At 40.7% G+C, this 24,777-nt stretch overlaps 1 protein-coding gene across 3 annotated transcripts in view; it reads right to left on the reverse strand.

Annotated features, from left to right (window-relative positions):
• BABAM2 (BRISC and BRCA1 A complex member 2) overlaps window positions 1–24,777 on the reverse strand; it is a 374,448-nt gene that overhangs the window by 161,825 nt on the left and 187,846 nt on the right. For all 3 annotated transcript variants that reach the window (XR_002125902.1, XR_002125953.1, XM_019658721.1), the window contains exon 7: window positions 10,056–10,165. Coding sequence is in view for 1 of the 3 variants with exons in the window: in XM_019658721.1 (XP_019514266.1) it covers window positions 10,056–10,165 (110 nt within the window). In the remaining 2 variants the exon portion in view is untranslated. The remainder of the gene's footprint in view (window positions 1–10,055; window positions 10,166–24,777) is intronic.

Genomic DNA, 24,777 nt, shown 5'->3' on the forward strand with positions numbered 1-24,777 from the left:
TCTGTCCCCACCGGGAGCTAAATTAAGGGACCGAGGTGTTTGTGTTGGGCAGAGAGAAGGGAAAGTGGCAGAGCTCTTCGTAGCTCGCTCACTCCACTATGAGACAAAACAGTAAGGTTAAAAACTGCTTCCTACCATAGTATTATGTTAGCTATTTTGAGAGTAAGAAAGTTAAAATGTGCTCTTATTTAAGCAAATATCAATAAATATAAACAACAGAATTCTTAGAAAAATGGCTATTCATTATACATCCCTTGTAACAAATGTTCCTAATCTGTTGGCTTCATGACACTATGGGGCCTTAGAGTTGATATAACAGGTTTACTAATTTATGGGACACCAGACTGAATAAATGTGACGTGCATGTGCACGTGCATGTGTGTGCGTGTGAAACATATCACATATATAAAATACGTATATGTATATGTATGCATCACATACCCAGATGTACATATACACATATCCACACACGTACAGCACAAGTGTGTATGTGTATGTTTCAAATATACACACACACTGTGTGATTAATAAAATACAAGTCCATTTAAAAAGCATTTACTTCACCATTTACTAACATGAAATGCTAAAACGTATTATTACTTCCACCTGTATAGGCCTGTGGAATGTTTTTGTAATTTATTTTTTACCCAAGGAAAATGCTCTCTTTCCAATGCACAGCTCTAAGAGTTCTGACAAGAGCACAGAGTTGTACGTCCACCACCACAGCCATGATACAGAACAATTCCATCCTCCTAAAAACCCCCCGTGCTGCCTCACTGCAGTCAAGCCTCCTTGCACCCTCATGTGAAAGGTGTTGATGTTGAAACAGGTCCTTACACTTGGAAGGGGTGGGAAGAACTGCCTCACATTGTTGATTATCATCCGTTTTGTAATCTTATGCCACATGGTTTCTACTTCCACCCAGTGTTTGACAAAAAGGACCAACGGGGAAGGTAACTGAAACTACAGGACAGGAGGAAATGAAGACCTGGAGGAGTTCAAACTTCAAGACAGTAAGAAAAAAAAAATGCTAGAACTTGATGATAAGCTAGATACAGGCAGTAAAATACACACACACACACACACACACACACACACACACACACACACACACCTGGGGTGTACAGGGAAAAGCTCTGGGTTGGATAAAGCTGATAAGTGATCATTTATGAGGAAAGGTAACGAACTGTGGTTTTCAGCAAGAGAACAATGTTTACATTTGTTTACAAAGCCTGCTCTGCTTAGAGTGTGGCAACTAGATGGAAGTGAGGAAGAGTGGATGCGGAGGCCAGCCAGAGTATTTCAATGGTCCAGTATTTCAATGGGCTACTAGCTCAGATAAGTGATCTCCAAGAACAGAGGTTTACTGAAAACCACAAGGAGAACAGAAGAGCCCCAACAGCTACAAAGTAGACCCCACTGGATTTCATTGAGAGCGCATCTACAATCACAGTCAATCCCCGCAGAAAACTGGAACCATCAAGACAGTACAGAAGAACATCTTGCAGTATGGCTGACTGGAAAATCTAGAGTCCTCCTGCTACAAAACATGTTGGATAAAAAACCTTAAACAAATATAGCTACAGTTCTAAAAACTTCAGAATCCGCAGAAGTCCCTGGTTCCACCACCTGCAGTTCATGTGTGTGGGACGCACGGTCCACGGGGCTGTGAATGTGGCGGACACGGAGGCTGTGCAGACAGGACAGCGTGTATGCAGCTTGCTCGCCTGTCCAGTACAGAGGCACTTAAGAGTGTCTGAGCAAGGGAGTAACATGGGTCGAGCTCAGCTTTCCAAAGACTAATCTGGCAAGGAGTAAGAGACATAAAATAAGAGGCTTGAAATAGGGCTGGGGAAAGGGTAAGGAGATGAATGAGAGCGATACCAGGGAGGCAAAATCAACTGGCGGTTGTTCAGACGAGGGAAACTGGCAAGAGGAAGGCCAAACACAGGATGCCTAGGTTCCATGGCTGGGGCCACTAGGATGGCAAGAGAAACAAAGACAAAGAACAAAGGAGAAGAGTAGAGCTGGGGGAAGGAGAGATGGGCAGTGTTGGAGGAGAATTTACATTTATATATTAAATTTGAAGCTTCGGTGATTATTCTAGAATGACATAGTACAGAAGGCATTAAAATGGCAGAAGTGAAATCTAGAACAAGGATCCTTACATGAGGTTTATAAACTGGCTTCAGGGGAGGGTGTGCTACACTCAAAACTATATTTAAACTTTTGGTGTCTGTACATTTTCTTGGGGTAAAATTCATGCTCTCATCAGATTTTCAAGGAGTTTCTGTCTCAATCTGCAGTTCCTTTCAACATAATGTGTCAATTTTGGATACTTTTAATCTATGGTATTCTGCACTTTCAGATGATATGTCTAGCTGTCAGTTTCTTCTTACTTAGCCAGTGTGAGATTCATGGTACTTCCTGTATCTGAGGATTGGTGCCTTCCATCAATTCTGGAATATTCTAAGCCACTTTCTCTTCCATGGTATAATTTCTCTGCTCCTACCTATAACACAGCCCAGTGTTTTTGTTAACTACCACTCTCCATCTCAGACCTTCCACTGAGGAGGATTTTCCTACTTGCGAATAAGTATAAATGAACACTGGCTGCATACACCAGTTCTGTAACGCCCAGTGTCCAGAGCTCTGCTGTTGAGATACAGTATTACACTGAAAACCATGAACTTCTCATTTTGTCCTTACAGACACAACTGCACAAAACTCTTGAGGTGTTCAGCAGAAAAGTGCCAGGTCTGACTTTTTAAAATGAAAACACATTACATCGTATAGTTCTAAGCTAATCATTACGCTGTAGAGAGGAAAACAGCATTTAAGAGAGGCAAGGCACAGAACTGCCCAAAGACACAAAATAAATGTAAGACAGGTCAAACAAGTTTAAGAAAATTGTACCAGTGAGATTTTAGTTATCGGAGACTTGGATATATCTTCTTTTTAAAACTATATTTTCTGCCCAAAAGCAAAGCTAGATTTAAAAACAAAACAAAACAAAAAAACCCATCGATATATCACTAAGTTAGGCGGCTGGGGAGGTAGGAGTTTTACACCAGAATGTTTCCAAAAATATGGTATTTGGGGGCTGATTGATTTTTCTCCCCAAACTAAATTCCATTCTGGTTCTTTTTTGTAATGTTTCAAAGTGCCGGCTGAGCTCTTAATCTTTGGGGAGGCACAGGCAAGACAAAAGGCCAAACTCGCTAATGAAAACTTGCTGAACTTACTTTTCAGAATTCCATTCTAAGTCACGAAGAACCCCTTTGGCCCTGCTCCCAGACTAATAAAATGAACATCTCAAGTCCCCAGAGGCTAAGATAGCTCACTCCACTAAAACCAAATACACATCTTCTCCTGACAGCTGGTTGTCTTAGCATACTCAGGAGTGTATATTTACCAAAGTGTGTGTGGGGGGGGGGAGGGGGGCCTCCAGGAGCACAATATTTATTATAGGATTATCTCGGTGACTCAAGCAAACATGAATAAGGCTAAATTAAACTGTGTTTACTATGATGCTCTACTACTTAAATCCTGACACAAAATCACCCCAAGAGATGTGGGGTCTCATTTCTTGAGACAATTAACATAGGTTTAAAAAAAAATAAGGCAAGAATTATCTTTTTTTTTCAAATCTATCTGTGTTTAATTATACAATTTTTCTAATTATTCTAAAAAAATATTTTGAGCATCAAAAATGAAATTCAGTATGTTGAATTCAGTATTAAATTTAAATAAAATCACAAAATATTGAATTTTCTCATTGCTGTAAAAAAGCCTATTTCATCTGATCTGAATTGAATATCCATAATCTCATTAAATCTCACCCATAATTCTGAGTAGCATTACCTTAATTTAAGCTCCCCCTACCCCTTCCCCAGGCCCTTTGGTCAAGTTTCAGGTTATCTTTGCCTTTGTGGATTACAGGCTAACCAATGTTCCAAGTGACCAGGTCTGTGGCTGAACACAGGTGGGGTAAAAGGGGGGAAGGAGGCTGGAGAGGCCACAACAGGAGCAGAGGGGGGGGGTGCATGAGGTCACAATCATACCTGCCCCCTTCAGGATTCAGCTGACAAACCGCGCCTGTGAAATAAAGCTCCCCCTCTCAGAACCAGGACCAGGAGTCCCCAGGGAAAAAAGCCTGCTGGCTAGCACAGGGGGCAGCAAGGACAACAGCTGTGCAGACCACGTGCCTTTGCAGGCACAAGGACCTAACGACTCAAAACTTTCTTCCCCACCAGGGAGTCCAGTCAGAGGGGGCTGCACTGAGCTCGGGCAGGCCCAAGGGCAGAGCCAGCTTGGCAGGAGATGGGCTGTGGCTCACCAGCCCTCAACTGATGGAAACAGAGGCCCACCCTGAAGGAGTTCATAGTCCAGGCAACAACAGCACAACAGAGGCACAAACATAGGAGTGGAAAGCGCAGTCTGGTTGGGGAGGCAGGTGGTAGCGGTCAGGAAAAGGTCCATGGAGGAGGTGGTGCCTGAGAGGCCAGGCGGAACTGTGACAGAGCCTCTGGGAGAGGGAAATAAACTCAATGCAGCCCAAGCGCAGGTATGGAAGTGAAAAAAGCACAAGGTGTTTTCACAGGAAATCCCCAAAGCTCCAGTTTGGCTGAACAACAGGATACACACAGAACCTAGAGCGGGGCAGAAAGGTCGGCGGGGACTGGGACAGAGAACACTCCGAATGGCAGGCCGAGAGAGGTGCGCTAACTCGGCTGGTGACAGGGAGGCACTGATGATGCTGGGCAAGGAGAGGTCAGTCCACGGCCGGAACTTACCTCAGGAAGACAGTGACGCCTCTGTGCTGCAAACTAAGACAGGAAGACGCGTGAAGAGGCCATCAGGAGACATGGCAACGGGAGGACTGAACTAGGAAATGACAGGAAGAATGACAAGAATGGAAGAGATTGTACAGAGAGGATTTCTAGTACAAAACAACAGGTTGGCTGACGCTGTCGAGATGTGGCACCTGGGCACCTAAGAAAATAAGAGTATCGTGAATAAAAACAGGGTTGTGAAGACAGACATTAGTTTATTGGGAGAATGATGAGTTTGCTTTCAGACACTTCAAATTTGAGATGTCAACTGAACACAAAGACAGATATGTCTAGAAATGCAAATCTGTAAATAGGAAGAAAAGGTGGAACTAGAAATGGGGCCTGGGGTCATCCGCAAAGAGGTAAGGCCATGGAAGAGCTTTAGGGATGGAGTCGTAGCATAACTGAACGGGTTGAAAAGGATGTAGGGGCAGCAAAGGAGACCAGGAAGGGTCTACGAATTCCAGGTTATAGAAGGAAAAGATGTATTTGAAACACATGCTAGGATAGTATCATGAGGCTCAGATGGGATGGTAAAGTGAAAAGCAATTCCAACATCTTAAAGTATGTACCAGACAAATGCATTTGTATTATGGTTACAGTAGTACATGTTTAATCTCTACAAAAGCCACACTACATGGGAAGAGTCAGGCTTCTCAAAACCTTCCAAAGTCCCCTCTCAGCTAAATCGAATGGAAATATGATCTCCTCTTCCCTTGAACTCTTACAGTACTTAGTAAGTCTTTTCTTCGGTATTTATATAACTCAAGACGTTTATACAACTGAGCATCAACCATGTGCCAAACACTACAGTGGGGGCTTCCATATATGAGTATTCCCCCACTTGGAGTCGATAAAACCAAAACTTAAGATTTATCCCCCTTTACAGAAGATGAAATAAGGCTCAAAATGGTTAAGTATCCTGAGTAAGATTGCCAGCTAATAAGCAGAGGAACACGAGGCTTCTGATGCCAAGGCTTATCGTGCCTTTTTCACTAAAACTCAAGTTGGAACTTGCCATACTTGTTCTTATTTCCTTTACTTCAATGCCAGGAAATTAGGGGCACAAGCCATGTCCCATTTATCCTGCTGGCCTCTGAAGCACCCAGCAAAGGGCCTTACACCTGGGTCATCTCCCATTGTGTTTCCATTGCCTGGAAGAATGAATGCACGGATTTGCAGGCACACAGGCCTCGCTAATGAGAGCGTTTGTGGGTTGGTAAGCTTTGAGTACTTATTTCTAAGGCAGACTTTAACTTAACAACAAAAAGTTCTAAAAACAAATTCTGTACTTGTGAAAGATGCCACCTGGTTTGCCTTAGGGGCTGAAGTCCTCTTTTTATGTACCGAGTGGGAACAGCAAAGGGAGTGACAAGCCGGTTTTCTTCAAACCACCATCACAGAGTGGCTCATGCCAAGAAAAGGGCCCACACCTTTCAGGGAAGGGAGCTGTGCAGCCTCTGCTGCCTACTTAGCCTCTGGTGTCACTGCTGGAACTGCCAAGAGTCTGGGAAGGACGGAGAGGTAGAGCATGTTTACTGCCAGCTCTGATGACATAACCTTACAATTCCAGCTTTTCTGCCAGGAACATAAGGCGACTGGCTTGGAAACTAGCTTCCCCCTCCCCAGTCCCCAAAAGACAACCAATGTCAGGTTTGCACAATTGACTAGTAGGTTTTGTTTGCGTATCTCACCACGTATTTTTTTTTAATGAACAGTAACTAATTCAAAGGACTGACCTGAGCTCTTTGGAAAACAAATGTATAGAGCCTGAAATATGAATATCTCATAAATGTCCCTTGTGTGAGAGGAACAGGAGGTTTTCAGAAGCATGTACTTTGCAGGCCATATACAGGCACGGTGGGGGACCAGGAAACAGCAGGCATCCAAACGCCATGAAGGCATGCAGTCATGTTCCAGCGCTGCCAGAGACACCAGACAGCTCTCCAGGGCCCTGTGTAAACACAGCGACTTCTGAAGCGGGGCTGCATTTCAGAGCTTCAGAACTTTTAATGCACTGGGGAGTTTTCTAGCCAGTGTCTCTGACAGATGTTATGTTCCCTTTTGTGGACCACCTAATTTGGGGACATTTGGTATCCATGTCCCTAGCAATATTTAGGGTACAACAAATTGGTCCCTTTTCCTCCATGCACTGGATGGCATAAGTCCAAAGCAGCCTTCTCCTGTTTCTGAGACATACTAATAGGAACCTAACAACCTTTCCCACTGCATGGACAAGCTGGGGCAGAGAGAGATTAGCCGGACTGAAATGGGGAGTCTCCCAGGCTCAGGGTATCTTTCCATGCCCATGGTGAGCAGATAATGAGAACACAAGCATTTTTCTTGTCAATTTTTACCTAATATAGGATTAGACTATTGGTCTCACTTGGGCCTCTGCCCGTCAAATCCACAGCATGGGGTTTAGGACTTCCTAGAAAGAGCCACAGCAGACGCCAAAAAGAGTCCAAGCCTCAGCGAGGTCAAGCGCCTGGCATTGATTTGGGAGGGTCCACATGACTCTTGAAAGGACTCTCCAAGTCTGATCAAACGCCTGGGTAGCTACAAGTTGACAGGGTAGTATGAAACACAGAAGAGAAACGAGAGCCTAGCACAACATCAATGGTAGTCCCAACCCCTCTTCACTCACTTTTTAATATCTGAGCATTTTTCTTACGACCTTGGCCTTACTGAAACGACACTACTTCTGTTCTATACTCTGAACTCTGCAAGAGTTAACCAAATATATTAATAACTGTAGCAAACATGTAAGCCCTTAAAAGTCATATCACAATTTGACCACTTTCCATTTTAACCTTTCTCTAAAACCTCATTTGTACAACTTCTACTTAAGGATGTAAGAACTTTTGGTAGTTGTTTTTTTCTTTCTTATATTATGAATACGGTTCTACTAAGTGAATTTTTATCAACCAGGAAAAATGTAATACCTCTTGTGCAGCATTTTCACATTTTCTTGTGAGTATTACGTATTGACCTAGAATACTGCCAATGAGGCTATTGTTTATTAAAGGAACAAAAAGACTTGTTTCTTGCCCTTGGGTCGCTTGCAATTTAAATTTAGTAAAAGATGAAAAAAACAATGCACACCATTAACTAAATCTATGGGGAGCAGATTAGGAGAGTGATACAGATTTAGTATTCTAAGGGTTCAGGGGAAGACTAGACTAATTGTGCTCAGGAAAAATAGTTGGTAGAGATGATATTTGAATGAGACCTTAGAAAATGTATAGTATTTCAACAGAAAGAGAACATTAGAGAAGGGTACTTCATGTGGAGGTAACAGCTTTAGCAAAAGCACAGAAGCAAGAGCGCGCAACTTGAAGTTTTCAAGTGACAGAGTCTGGCTGAAGGATGGGCTACGGGAGGGAAAACAAGGAACTGATCTGGAAAGTACACTGTGGCCAGTTCTTAACATACAATGAACGTGGAGGAAAATGTAGAAAGCTAGACTTTAGAAATAGGAAATCACTTTCACAATATATCCTCAACTAATAATTTCTTATATCACATCTTAGATTGTTATGGGGAGAAATATTTTATTAGCAAGCTTATGTGCAAACTAGATGCAATAACTTCAAAGAAAAATAATGTGGGAGCTCGGAAAATTGTTTTCAGAGCTGGCAAATTCTTGGCTGCAGCTTAACTAATATATTCTTATTTCCTCCATCTTGGGGTGGTTTCATTAATACCTCTCTTTCCGCATCACCAAAATATCTTCCTAATTTAACTCATTACATATGTGCTGAGTGGCACTCTAGAACTAGTATGTGTCACTCATTTACCCATCTTCTCTTTCTCTGCCCCACGTGTCCTGCTAACCACTCACTCACTCACTCACTCACTCATTCTTCTCATATGAACCATATCAACAACAGCATGAATAGCTACAACTTGCTATAATGCCAGGCCCTGCAATTAACAATTTATGGACAATATTTAATATAATCCTCAAAACAACCCTATGAAGTAGGTATTATTATGCCTGTTTTACGGATGAGAAAACAAGTTCAAAGACGTTAAATACGCTGCTAACTGGTAAGTGGCAGAGCCTGGGTTTAAGCCAGATGTGCTTGACCCCAGAACCTTGTCTGTTACCACTTCACTGTGCTGCCTCCAGCACTCTCTGACCTCTTACTGAGAGGAGGTAGTATTTACAATTACACATTAACACAGTCACTGAGTGCCTGCTACTGTAAAATCTTGTCCTGGGTGCTATCAGAGGTATATAAATAAATGAGAAAATGTATGTAGATTACTGATGCTCATAATCTCCATATTTGAGTATGAACAGCTATGTCAGTGTGTAAGATGGCATGTCTATGATACATGAATTAGAGCAACTAAGGTCAGAGGGGGTAAAAATGGCTCAGTGTATGGATGCTGAATGGTGACCACATCTCACAGACAGAAATCAGCCAGCCCTGACTAAATGACTTGCAGAGCATTTTAATAATCCATTTCAATCAGAGCCTGTAAAATCGCTGTCCGCTGATGAAAAATCTGGCCTGTCAGAAGTTCCCAACCAAATCTGGTTACAATCTATTTTCAATGAACCTCAGCTTCCTTTGAAGTAGAATAAGCTACTAAAGCATTTTAGCCAACAATAAGCACATTGTGAGGCTAGTCCTTGTAAAATTCATTACCGATGAGCAAAGTTATTTGGTTAAAACTACTTGCACCATGTAGCCTGAATGTTGTGTAAAATTACAGAGCTCCTTAGACACAGAAAAGCAATTCCAACATGTCATCTTTTTAAGCAATCTGCTTTTGATATTACCTTTACTAACTTCTGAATAAGCTGTGGCTTAATATTTTTAGGAGACTAGTTACATTTTTACAAATCACTGTAATAGTTACAAATATAAGAAATTGGGTAGGATGTTGTTTAGCAGTACTCTTTAAGCTGCAACCACATGCACCCAGGAAACATTTGAAAGCAGTCACAATTTCAGATGCAGTCTGCCTCCTCATCTCTCTCTACCAAGGTACAGTATGCATATCACAAACTGCACAGCTAAGACTCATCCAAAGATGGTGAATGCTAACCACATTTACTCTGCGATCTAAACTTCTGATTCAATTCATTTTTGAGAAAACAAAACTCATTTTAAGAGTTCAAGAGTGGCAAAAGAATTATCAAGACACATTTGGTTTACAAGGAGAAGCACCAGGCTACATAAAATTAATGACACTGATACTTACTGTTCAATTCGGGGCGACAAGTACAGCTTGGGGTATACCTGAGTGGCTTCAGTGTCCTCAAAGCTGACGGAAAGCAGGGCCACGTCTTCTCCAGGGTCTTCATTTACATCCTTAAATAAGAAGTGAAAAACACAACGTCATCAGTACCTGTGATGGTAACGTCTTTTTGGTGACAAGTCCACTGTCATTGAAGCTACAGGCTGTGAGTTGCCGGGATTTGAATTTAGCAGCTCTGTACATCCTTTGCCACATACCTAGTGACTCCCCTAGAGTGATGGTTTTCCAGCTTTCTGACCAAAGCCTACCATGGTGAGGGAAAGACCCCCGCTTATTTCACTTGTTCCCACATTCTAAGAGGTAAAAAGTGAATCTGATAACCAAGAATTAGACAAAAACATAGTTAACAAATTGTAGTAAACATGTTACTGGCAATATATATATAATAGCTTATAATTTGTATATTTATAAGTGGCTAATAATTTACTTTTTATAGAAAGAATGAGTTATAAATATGATATCATAACACAACAATGAAACCTTAAAATACCCAGTAATTTTATGATACCTACCTTGACAGTATATTGTAAGTTATTTAAATAGCAAAAACTCCCAAGAAACATATCACTATGAAGTGTGCCACCATACAAGCCAATGGCAGGGGGTTACATACACATGTGCTTTAGCCAAATGACTATGCGTGGTTCATTTGTGAACCATAAGACATACATATCTTAAAGTCTGGTTATAAGAATATTATAAGACAAAAACATTGATCCAAATATGCATGAAAAAACACTAAGAGGTTAACCCAACAACACACAATAAACTAAACTGACAATGATAAAGCTAAACTTACTATAACTTATAATTAAAAAGCAAGAACAGCAGCAATCAAATGTCATAACCAACTCAGGCCAACACTGATGATACAATGATGAAGTGTCCTGAATCAAAATGGCAGGACTTACAACTGTGTGTGTACTTTACAATTATTGCCAGACTTCTAAACAGAATACTGAATTAGAATAAATTCTGCAGCACGCAATTTTAATTTGTGAGTACCAAATTGTAGAAACCCTCAATAATTTATTTTTGGTTGGTAGTGGCTCCTAGTCAAATATTAACTTTTTAAAAACTTAACAGAATTGCACATCTTTCACCCATAGGGACTATTAAGAACCGACCTAGGGCCGGCCGAATGGCTCAGTTGGTTAAGAGCTCGCTCAAGAGTTTGAGCTCAGAGCAACAGCGGTTCGAGGCCAGCCCGAGCTGAGCAGCCGCTAAGCTGCCAATAGGTAGCAGGATGGCTCAGCTAAAAAAAAAAAAAAAAAAAAAAAAAAAAAAAAAAAAAAAAAAAAAAAAAAAAGAACCGACCTATATTTCAGGATTAGTTCATAAGTCGCCATGAGGGCTCGGCAACCATCCTAGGAGGGTCCCAACCTCGACTTTAAGAATCATCACCGGCGAGCACTGAGAACCTCAGATATGATGTCCTTCCTTCTGTCTAAATCTAATGTCACCCCTTCTTTCCCAGGCATCCTGGGAAGCTGTCATCACACTCAACCCGCTCAGCGTGAACATCGTCAGCCTCCTCGCTCTGCCTTCTATTGTGCCTAAAGGATGCACAACTGTGGCATGTTTACAAAGGGACGAGGACCAGGAGTCTCTCCCATCTTAAAAAAACAAAAATGAAAACAAAATCATGCTGGTCTCTACACGTTCCCCTGGTTCCTCTCTCGCCTCTCTGCTCCCCTCTATGCACTGCTTCGAAGAGCCGTCTCCGCCCCGGGTTTCCACTCCCTTCCCTCCTACACGAGCCCTGCGCGCAGCATGTAAGCCTCTCGCCCTGCTCCTTCCGGGTCCAGGCTGCTCCCACCCAGGGCGTCCACTGAACGCGGCAAGTGCTTGTCTGTCTTCTCACTTGATCTCTAAAGAGTATTGGACATGGCTGACCTCTCTCCTCTAGAAACCCTCTTTTTTTCTTGCTTCTCAGACACTATACTTTCCTGTCTTCTCCTGTCCCTTTGGCCACTTCCCCTCCTCCCTTTGCATCTTCGTTTCTTAACTTCTCAATTTTTTGGTTTTACATTATAAAATTTAGGCTGGTTGTGACAAGTCAAACTATACAGAAGTTTATAAAGAAAAAGGCTCTTCCACCTTCACTTTTTAAGGTAACCAATGTTAATTGTGTGTGTGTCGCCTCAAAAAGCTTTTTCTATGCTCATAAAAACATACACACACTTGCATATAAATAGCTCTTTAACCTTTCTGTTTTGTTTTCCCTAATGGAAACATATTATAAATATCAGTCTACCAATTGCTTTCTAAATAGCCACATAATCTTCCATGACATGGATTTATTTTTTATTAAACCATTCCCCTAGCAACGGGCATGCAGGGTGTTCGTAGTTCTTAGCCACTTGATAGTGGTACAATAAATTTCATTGTGTATATATCCTTTACTACTCGGACTTGCATTTCTTGATAGATAACTGGAACCGAGCTTGTTGGGCCAAAGGTTATGAACATTTTACCTTTGAATAGAGTTTGGTAGATCATTTTTCTAAAAATTTACAGCAATTCACCTTTGGACCCATGAATTTGCATGAGTATGAGAGCCTGTTTCTGCTCATCCTGAATAACTAAATAACACCGGCGGTTGTCACTTTTTAAAAATTTAATGGTGACATGACAGTTGGAAAATGGTACCTCAGTTTAGATTCAATAAACAAAGCTGAGTAACTTTTCACTTGTTTACTGGTCATTTACCTTTTTTCTGTAAATTTTCTGATCAAATCCATTGCCCATTTTGCTTTAAGGTTCTTAGACTTTTTTGGCATTACTGTTTATTAGGCTTATTAATTCTTGTCCATCACAGGTTATAAATATTTTCTCTCAGTCTCGCTCTGATGTTTTACTTTGGAGGCTCTTCTGATATCACAGAAATATTAGATTTCTCTAGTTAATATTTAACTATTTCCCTAGCTTTTCATCTAACATTGTTATAATTTTATTTTTACTTGTACATTGAATAGCTCTGGAATACATTTTTCGTTATGATACAGGAAGCATGGAAGAGGAGGACCTTAGTACAGTGCCTGGAACATGGAAACTACTCAATGTTTGCTGAATGAATAAATTAGTGAACACATTAATGTTCATTCCTAACCTTTATTCTCCATACCCAGTGATTTTCAGGAACATGCTTTACAAAAGCTGCTGTCATCAGTGACGTCTGGAAACTATGTACTGACTCCTTGCTCCAGGCCCCATAACATACTAAGTTCCCTAGAACTAGAGGCTTTAAAAGGAGAGCCAAGACTGAGAGTCCACGTTTACCTATTGCTTTTTGCTCTTTCACAAATGATAAAGAATTCATCCTTGAATATTCTTTTCTGTAAAATGAGGATGCAAAAATTGAAAAATACTTACAATCTCAGCAAATACAAAACTATGTAATTATATGGATCTAAAACGCATAAACTAAGATTGAAGCTGAGCTTGAAAAAAATTCACATTTAGAAGGAGAAATTCATTTTATGATCTAAGTTTAGAAGGAGTCCTCTTTAGAGTTAGATTAAAAGACAGGTTAAAAGACAATAATAAAAAGGACAAACATGGGTTTTCAGACCTTCCCCCAACGGCTGAATTTCCTTGTTAAAAGGTCAAGGCTCTGATTACAAGTCACAAAACCCTGTGAAAAAACAAACAAACTAGGGGCCACTGAAAACCTTTTTAATTAGCAGCTTTATTCCCTATGCCTATGGATAATTGATCAGTATTTCTCTTTCCTACTTTGTAACTTCTCATTTCACTATTATTTAAGTAAAAAACAAAAATGCTTAGGGACAGTTCTCCCAACAAATGAAGAGACTGTGGTTTATATAATCGGCATGTACATGGCATCCTACAAAGAGTACATGAAACATCAGTCTGAATATAAAAATAGTTGTTTCCAGGAGTTTCTTTTACCAACTACTTTAATATGATTTATTCCCCTTAGAGTGGCACCTGAGTTTTCCCCGAACCGGTGTTTGATTCCTCATGGATACCTAAGTTTGACTTTGAGTGCTTAAATAAGCCCAAAGAGTTCCAAAAATACAGATCCACACAGTGCTGTTTCCAGTTTCCGCAACTCTAACAGGCTTGTACATGTGTTCCTTCCCATCTGGGAAATTATGAAAGAAGCTCTTGTACCATGGTTCTTAGAAGCTAACATTACAGATGATTACTGTGACCACTAATGGCAGCATTGGGAAAACAGGAGGTGGTTACAGTGTAGTAGGGGACATTTAAAAATGTACAAGTGTACATTTTCAGGGCTTTCTATCTGATACACCGTTTGAAGCTGCAGCAGGCTAAAATGGAGGAAAAGATGCCGAATCTGCTGAAGCTAAAAAAGAACATTGCCTCCCACCTTCATAAGAGTGTGTCAGGCACCGACATATATATACACGGTGAGGGGATAATGGCCACGAGTTATTCCTAAGATCTAACGATGGATTTGGATCGGCACTTGACTAGAGCAGAAAGGAGTTCTTATAGCTTATAGTGAATAATAACTAGATGCTGAGCTCCTTGCAGGCTGGGAGCTTTTCCTGTTCATTTTTGCATCCCCAGTGTTTGGAACATAGTACATACATAGCAAGTTGGTTGAAATAAAATGAATTAATGCAGGAATGAATGTAAGAATGAGTAAATGATGGGAGTTATTGGGTTGTCGGAAAAGTCATGACGCATTTTTGCAATGAAAAACATAGAAAAAATACGTCACGACTTTTCTGACAACCCAATAAATAGGAAGTGCTTTCCAGTTAGAAAAATTCTCAATGTTTATCTCTCTAGTTCCTCCAATCTACAATGACTTAAGATTTTACTAAAGCAAGCTCAACCCTGAGTTTGAGCAATATATATAAGCAAAGGATACACCTAATCAGAGTTACTATTCTGTTTAGGTCATAATGATTTATTTATATAAGTATTCTCAATTGGGGCTCTTTTAAATACCAAAAGGGTGTTGAGAAAAAAAACAACAACAATTAGCCTTGGAAATGAAAGTAAACATAAGTACAATTTAACATTATGCTGTACCCCTTTGATATGCTAATTTTCCAAGTAAAGACAGCAGCTATTAAACAAGCCCCTGTATGCTGAGTGTCAATATAGGTACAAACTACCAATTAACTCATTGCTGATAGGCATTAGCAGAACAACAAATATTACAAACCGCAGGTCACAAAGGAAGGCTGTAAAAAAGCCACTGTATTTCTCAATTCAAAAAGGCTTACAACAAAGCTATAACCATTACTAGCAAAATCAGTTTGTGGACATAATAATTATAAAGAAGCTATTATATATTGGGTTGTCAGAAAAATCATGATGTATTTTTTCTGTTTTTCGTTGCAAAAATGCATCATGACCTTTCCGACAACCCAATAGTATGTCAAAAATCAAGAAAGAACCATTTTGAGTTACATTTAAAATGGTATTGAACTAGACCCAGGATTAATCATGATTCCCAGGGTGACTAAAAACTATACCTGGTAAGCACCTCATTATACAAAAACTCTGGGTTTTTTAAAAGCTGTAAGCAAATTAAGAATTTGCCAAACAGAATCTTTTTCTTTTAATTATACTGAGGTTTGTACTTTTGAGGTCCCAGTATTTTGATAATATAGATTCATCATCAAACTACATAAACTTAGTTTTTTTTAAGTCAAGGATTTTTTTCAAGAGAACAAGACTCTCATGGTACTGCCATTCATTCATGCATTTAACAAAGTAAGTAAAATATATAGTATGTTACAAATGTTATGGGAAAAAAAATTAAAGCAGGGAAAGGAGAAAAGGAGTGAGGAGGGGATGGAAGTTTAAAGAGGGTTGTCAAAGATGGCCTTATGGTGACTTATTACTTAAGATGGGAGATTCAGGATAAAAAATCCTCAACTCACTGTATTACATATCAACATGAACAGCCCCAATCAAAATTTGAGTTTGTCTTCTACTGGCATTGAGACATGACAATGAATACGCTAGAAATGGAATTTAATCTAAGCAGAAGAAATATTGAAGAACAGGAGAATAATACATTGTATATAAGACAAGACCTTGGTCTCACTGTTAAGGGGTCTCTGTCCAGTAACTACATGGTCATTTTGGAAATCGGGTCACTTCCTTTTCATCACTGAGTACTGGGAAATATATGCGTGCCAGGGAAAGCAGTCCAGTCAGAAAGCAAAACGAATCCGAGTGAGGAAGTTGAGCCAAACAGCTGAGGAGAAGGGGTCCCACATGTTGGTCTGGTGCCTGCTGCTGTGGCTCCCAACCTGAGCCCCTCCTTTCCATGCAGCAGGGGGTCGCAGTGCTGGGTAGGAGGCCTCAGGCCAGTTACAGCCTATCTCCACCACAAACTGAGTTCTCGGCTAAAACTTCCTTTGAGATTTTGATATCTCTTATAGCATTTTAAGAGAATTACTTCTGATTTGGTTTCTCCAAATGAAAAGGGAGTAAAAAGATCCTCCCAGCGTAGTCTAGACCAGGGGTCGGCAAACTGCGGCTCGTGAGCCACATGCAGTTCTTTAAGTACGTTCAGTCTCAAAAGTTTGCCGACCCCTGGAAGAGCCAATCCTGTCCCTCACAACAATTTTAAAATTATTCGAAAGCCATAAAACAAATGAAATCACCATTGTGTGAATAAAATCCTTTAAAAATTTTATAAATGAAACTATGATAGTTTTATTTTCATTTTCAATTTTACTTCAGAGCCACATGCCCAAAGAGCTGAATGTGGCTGGCGAGCCGCAGTTTGCCGACCCCTGGTCTAGACAAATTGGGCCACTTCCCAATTTGTGTATCATACCGTGTTTCCCTAAAAATAAGACCTAGCCGGAGAAGAAGCCGTAGCATGATTCCTCCAGGATACGGAGGGCACGCACCCCTCACATGAGGTTTTTATGACCTGTTTCAGGGAGAAGAGTGCCTTTTCCACAAACTCCTTCAGCTTAAAATATTCAGTATGCCAACTTGCCATATTTTAGAACCCAAAATCAGGCTACGGCTTATTTTCCGGTGAGGTCTTATTTTCGGGGAAACGGTACTAGATCTTGACTAACACGTTTGCACTTTCCATTCCCCTTATCAAGCTCTTTCTCTCCTTTTCTTAATGGGTGTGGTTTTAATTTTTTTTACTGTGATTGTAAATTCACTTGTTCCATTAAGATTCCTTTGAACCACAATGTGATCTATGTCTGCCATGTGGCTTCATGAATTCCCCAAGCTGTTTAAGCAGTATATATTTCATATTCCAAATAGATTGTGAATTTCTGGTGGGCAGGGTAGAGATCTTGTACTTCCTATTATGTCCAATAATAGCAGCTGACATTTAGTCAGTGTTTACTCAATAGTCACTTTACCTAGTGCTTTATATGCATCATCTCATATAATCATAACAACCTTATGAATACCATTAGTATACATTTGCAGTTGAAGAAACTGAGGCTGAGAGAGATTAAATGGCAAAGATGAGTTTTGGGCCCATGTACAATATGTTGACTCGGAACCTGGACTCTTAACCACGATGCTGTTAACCTGGCATGCTGTTGGGCACAAAGAGGAGACTCAGTCCCAATGCTCAGAGAAAGGTACAAAGAACTTGGAAACCCATATGCAAAAAAGATATCAGAGATTTACTGTACATTTACTTGGTCTCCAGTTTGGGGAATATAATCAATGATGTTGTAAATATTTTTTAGGGGGCCAGATGGACTCATGTCTTGTTAGGGAGACCACTTCATAGTTGGTGTAGAGGCCTGACCACCACACTGTATTTCTGAAGCTGATGTTGAATAATATTGTATGTCAACTATAATTATATATACATATAGTCACGGGATGTGGAGTAGAGTGTGGGAATGGAGTCAATGGAATTGTAATAGATAAGTATGATATCGGGGGTGGGAGGACAATGGATGGGGGGAGGGGGTTGGTACTTTGTGAGGGTGAAAAGGATAACTATTGCATGGTTCTGTACACCTGAAACCAATAATGTAATAATAATAATAATAAATGAAGAAAAATTAATAATTAAAAAAAGTGTCTAAATCTTGTATGCTCCAAAAGACCATGAGCAACTTAAGAAACCATTTCTTATTCCCTTTTTACCCCCAATAGACTATCTCACCTGCACCAGATGCACACATGAGTATTCAAAACCAATTGAGAAGTACATGCTTTATGTGTTTTAATATTTACTTTTAGAAACTATGGAGCCAGAAATTAAGATTCTTAAGTGTATACACACCAAAAGCTATAAAGGTCAGTATGCCCAATAAAATGCATTTGTTTGACATCTTTACAGAGATTCAGTTAAGGAAGGAGGATGGCTTCTCTGATGAGGACGGTGGAGTTCGAAGCCGTCAATCATATCAACCTTCTTTCAACTATGTATGGTTAGGCACATTCTATGATCAACTAACTATACTCCATTAAATAAGAAGAGCTGATTGTCGGGTCAGGAAAGGATGACTGCAAATGTTCTTGAAATAGCTAGGGTGAGGCCAGGACACCAGGATAAAGCTGCTGTCACCTACCCATGTTTTCCAAAAAGTGACATCTTGGATTCATTACTACTAGATGTCATGATACACTATGGTGTTAGGGTTTTTCGGTGTTTTGTTTTTGTTTTGTTTTTTAATTTATATCTTGCTTATTATTTTCATAAACAAAAACCATTTCATTGTTCTCATTTATGCAAGAATCTGCTTGTGAAGCTGTACTTACCCTAATATGTTGGGTAGCTTCTGTTTATAAAGCTAAATTGAAACACATGTTGTACAGATAAACTTTGGAGGGAAAATCCTGGCTCTTTTAAAATAATGATGATCAAGGTTTTGTTGGTCAAACACTGTCCCATCAGTGATTGTGCCCAACAGACCAAGCCTTGAGAAATACCAACTTTCTTTGAATAGTCACAGCCGGAGTCTAAAAGGTGTATGAAATGGAGTCTTTTCACCAGGAGGCCAGAGAGGCCTCTGTAGTATAGTCAGGGTCCTCACTGGAAGCAAATGATGTTTTCTTGCTTCCACCACCTTCTCTAAAAACTCACAATGTTTTTGGAGAAACAACTTGGAGTGTGGGTTATCCTCTGCAGCCCTAACATTGAGTTTAGCTAAATAAGCACCCATTTTTGCAACTGTTTTATAAATCATATTGAACCACATCTTCACACATCCCTGAGTTTTTATTTTATGCACATCTAATGACACAAACCTTGGGCCAGACTTTTATCCAAGAGTCCAACAAAACCAGTTAAAACAATAGTGGTTTTATTGGATTGTCGGAAAAGTCATGATGTCTTTTTTCTATGTTTTTCGCTGCAAAGATGTGTCATGACTTCAGACAACCCAATATTTAAGCATGTACAGAACCAACATGGACACCATTTACTACATCTCCAGTGCATCTCCATAACTTAAAGGAAAAGTAGAGACAGCTTCTACATAAATAGTTTATATAGCTCTTTGTAAGGGATAGAAAAACACCGAATTGAAGTGGTAGTTGACAGTGGACATCTGTGACACTGCTTGTCTGCTAACCTCTTTTCCCCTGGGGAGCCCTTCTCTCCTCTAGTCCCCACCTAGGCCCTGATCCTTACAGATCCTGACTGAACTGCCTGTTCCTACCCCCTGGGAACAGCTGATAGCTCCAGGGAGATGCCAGCTTTTTCCTCAGGATTTGTGAACTTTTTTTTGCAGAGGCAAAAGAATCTGTCACTAGCCATAGCTCCCATACATGAAAGAGGCTAGGCTAGCGTGCAGGAGAATAAGCCGACGTGCTGAGAGACGCAGAGATGAGAGAAAAGAGAGCGCTGGCATCATTTACACCCTTAGTCCTTGTGGTTCTTGGTCTAACTGTGTCCTGCCCCTACTGTGGTTTGGCTGTTCAACCTTCTCCTGGCTTCGGAAAGCTAATAAATTGCCATATATGCTTAAGCTGGTTTGAAGTGGTTTTCCTTCACTTATAACCAACATTTTCTCTTGTAAAAAATTAAACTATGATAACCATGGCAAATCAAAATCTGCAGAATTCCACGCTAAGGAGTAACTTTCATTGCTGGGTTATTTGAAGACTTGTTACATACTACGGCCCTCATCAGAATTTTGAAAGGCCTTTTAGGACAAAGAGAAGCTGCATGCCTCCACACACGGCAGATGCAAGCTTTGCTAAAGCAATCGGCCTGTGGCTCCAGGCTCTGGCTGCAGCGAGGCTATTTCCCCCGACTTGCTGCTTCTCATCCTGGTGGGCCTGAAGCAGCACAGTAATCCACCTTGGGCTTTGACTGGAACACCTCGCCTGCTCTGTAGGCCCCTAAACCTCACCCAGTGAACGAAAAGGTAGTAGAGGTGCCAATGCTAGAAGCAGAAACATCCACAGCTGCATGCTGTTTGAATGCATGTGATGTTTTGCAAGTTCATAATGCAACTTAAAAACTGAATAACAATGGTCTCCTAGCTATAGAAATATACATATATTTTTTTTCTTTGCAAAGAGTTTACATGTTTTTGGTTTTTCCATAAGATATACTAAATGTGGGCCTATAGAAAGCAATGCTTTGTACAGCTTTGACAAGTATATGCGAAAAGGCTGAGCACAAAACCAGGCATGAAGAAAATGCTCAATAAATGTTCGTTTCATTTCTCTTGCTCCTTCCAGACTCTTGGTCTGATATTATTTCCATTATCATGCTATTCTTCCTACTAAAACTACACCCTACCCTATCCTTTCCTCTCCAAGTTGCTTTGCATTATAGGGTTTAGAGATTCTTCGCAGGTGGCTCTGTGTGAGGACAGGAGGGAAAGGCACCCTAAAAGCGCATAACACCTTTGCACCCACCCACCATCAATTCACTTGGCTCAAACCCCTGGTGCCCATGGCAACTAGGTAGTTGGTTACTTCCAAGTTATTTCAGCCACCTGGCACCACATTCTCAATAACCAGAAACCATCACGAACCTTAGGTGTTAAAACAGAGGATGGAGCCTACTAGACTCTCTCCTTGAAGTAATCAGAGATCTTTGCTTTGCATACTGATGTCATCTGAAGAACCTAAAGAACAGTTAGGAGCTCTAGAAAAAACCAAGAGGCTTGGAGCCATAGCCCTCTGGAACTGGCTGGAGGGATGGTCCCCGTGTAGAAAATGAGCTCTTGAAAAGCAGAGCCCTCACCTGTCTACAGTGGCCTGGCATTCAAGCCCCTCCAAGGTATCCTCCCAGTCTCATTTTTCCACTGCCCCCACTGACACCCCCTAACTGCAGCAGGGTACCTACACCCCATCCTATCCCTCATCATGCCTACTCTGCCACTCAATCCTGAATGCCTTCTTCCAGCTCTGCTGTGTGGTTCCCAAACCCCACATCCCCCAATTCAACCTGTTCTCTCAAGTCCCATTCAGATGCCATGTTCTCTCACAAGTCTCCCGTGATTCCACCCTCTGATGTAATGGTCTCTTCTCTGAAATCGTACAGGTCTTTGGCTACACCCTTTATATGGTAACATGTCATTGTCTCTTCTGTGTTTTAAAGTTATTTACATATATGCTCTCATTAATCGGACTGAGTTCCCTAAGAGCAGTGACTGTTTAATTCATTTTTGTATTCCCAGTGCCCAGTATGGTGCCTACCATAAAAATAGGCACCCAATAAATATTTGATCAACAAATGTATGAAATATTGCTATGAAAGAATGACTGCATATGCTTGCCAGTAAATTACTGATTCAAAAATGGGTTCCACAGACAGACCTCCCTAGTAGAAATGACAGAGGTCTATGTAAAATACTGACTTTCCAATATAAATCAACTGATGTAAATTTGGACAGAATGAGCCATTGTCACTTGGGTTCAGATCGTCCCCTGGAATAAGAGGGAAACTCAAGTTTGAACACTTAACTGAGAGATCAAACCCTAAACTCCAAAAAGACAGAGCAATTTTTTTTTGCCTTTTCTAATAAATTTCAAACAACACACCATGTGCTGTCACTAAGTCAATACTCATTTATGATTTACCCACCAGGTGCAGGACCCTGATAAACACAATAAGGAAAAAAGGAATTGCAAGAATCAGGCTCCCAACTCAAAGAGGCAGATGCAAACACATGAAGATGAGAAAAGTTACTTTCTTCTCCTTCGATAAGAGATCCTATAAGATAGCACATGATTAACTGTCAAACACCCTATAACAGCGGTTCTCAACCTGTGGATCACGACCCCTTTGGGGGTCGAATGACCCTTTTACAGGGGTCACCTAAGGCCATCGGAAAACAAAAAGATGTTTACATTACGATGCATAACAGTAGCAAAATGACAGTTATAGAGTAGCAACGAAAATAATTTTATGGTTGGGGGTCACCACAACATGAGGAACTATATCAAGGGGTCGCGGCATTAGGAAGGTTGAGAACCACTGCCCTAGAAGGAAAGGCTGAAAATCCCATCAGTTGTTTCTGTATACTGAGAATGAATTCATCACATTTTTTCCTAGCATTGGGCTTTTACAAGAAAGGAGATAAAGAAAGAAGGAGTAATGGGTATCCCAAGACGAAAAATGCAGAACTTCTAAAAGTGGTAAAACGCAGGGAAAGAGGCTCTGGCTTTCCCAGCCTACATGATGCTAAACACCAAGATCCGGTGTTTTCCAATGAAGACAGTTCTACCTCTTCCATATTTCAGACCATCTAGTTCAAAATGCACACAGAGGCCCAGTACCAGCTCTGACCTGCAGATGTGGCATGCCATTTGTGAAAAGCAGGCGGCTGGAGCCTAGATGAATGGAGCCTACCTGCTCACACCAACAGCATCAGCTTCACCTGGGGGAGACTTCAATTCCTAGGGGATCTATAAGCACATTCAAGTTTGAGAAGCACTTCAAGTTAGAGAACTAGTACTTAAGGAAAAGAAAATGGGTCCCAAGATGAAGATAGAGCTGAAAAGCGATGGACTGAGATATCCATCCTGTGATTAAACAGGAGGAGAACACAGATGAACTGTGTGAAGCTTCCATGGGGCGAGGAGAGGGGACGGTATTAAGTACCTATGGCATATATTCCAAAAAGTCAGAATTAAATGGAGGAAAGAATCATGATGGAAGCTGCAAAGTACAATGAGGTATTTCTCAAATATTCTTACAACAGGCCACATGGGTATGTTAGGGAGGAGCCAGAGAAAGGGGGCAGGTGGGGAAAGCTGCACTGCTGGGACGATCCCCTTTGGGCGAATGGTATTGGTGAAAATGTGCCATAAGTTATAATGACATGAATGAAGGGTAGGTGAAATCAGAGACTGTTATAGGTGAAAAGGATCCCTTAGGGATTTGGTCCAGTGTTTGTTACCCTGTGTTCCGAGGACTCGGGATCGTGTGTACCTTAAGAATATGCGTCTCAAGAGCAGCTACTATTCTGTTTTGAGTACTGGGCACTGGGAAAAAGGTTTCATTTGCATGAAGGTTTCCAGCATATTAAAAATAATGTTTGTAACCACTGATTCCAACACCCACACTTCACAGATTTACAGATGGAGAAACTGAGATAAGGGAAGTGATTTGTCTAATGCGTATCGCTAATTAGTCACAGGGCTGAAACCAAAACCCATGACTGCTGATTCCTACATCAATGCCTCTTTTCACTGCATTCTGCTATCTCCAAATTTGCTTTGAAAACTCTTTGTCACTTACTAAATGAGGTCTGTGTGAATCAAAAAGGAAATGTAAGACCCAAAGAGGAGGGAGTTATGAAGAGGAGGAGGATTCATGTGAGGAAGAACATATTGTATTAAAAGCTCCAGAAATGAAAAACTATAAATGTTGGACTTTGCATAACTATTGAGTGGGTGGTTTTGTTACTTAGAACTTTACTAAGTATAGAAGTGCTGACGGCCCGATTTAGAACTATAAATTAAGTTAGATGTTATCATTGACTTAGGTTAGTGCAGAAGAGTTCTTTAATATCTAAACTAATAACAGGCTTAAGATAGACCAATTGATGAACGTTTGCAGTTTTGTGCTTATGAACAGAAACTGTGACATTTCACGATGCATAAATGATGAAGAAAGTATTAAAGCCTCCTAGCAAGTTGCAATTCTCCAGGGAAGCTATGAACAGCTTAGCACTTCTAGTGCACACTGGAGTGTGGATTCAACTTACTGAAAAAGTTTATACTAAACAAGCATGAAAGAATGCAATTAAGATAGCAAACTAGGTTGAGCCCTTCAGCTTCTTGGGCTTCTTGGGTCTATGACTTACTGAATCACAAATGTTGGTAAGTGTACAAGAAAACCTATATAAAATCCCAAACAGGTTTCACAAATTATGTGAGAAAACAAACAATGTTGAAAAACAACACAACAAAAAAAAAAAACCCTTCCCAATGCCTCAACAACTAAACTGGGGCTTTTCCCCCAGATAAACCATGGCTGGACCCATGAGTGCCTATAAGCCTGGGCAACATATGTTGCAGATTTTAAAGATGTTCTTCTGTCTTCAATTACTTCCATTCTCCCTCCATACTGAGTATACCCTTGGCGCTAACCTCAGGATTTAATCATTCCTTTAGTCTACAAACATGTAACAATGCCCCACGATGGGGCCGGCCGAGTGGCGCGTTGGTTAAGAACTGGCTTGGGACGCCAGAGGGCCCATCTTTGCTTTGCATACTGATGTCATCTGAAGAACCT

Source organism: Hipposideros armiger, unplaced genomic scaffold, assembly GCF_001890085.2.
Source record: "Hipposideros armiger isolate ML-2016 unplaced genomic scaffold, ASM189008v1 scaffold_0, whole genome shotgun sequence".
NCBI lineage: Eukaryota > Metazoa > Chordata > Mammalia > Chiroptera > Hipposideridae > Hipposideros > Hipposideros armiger.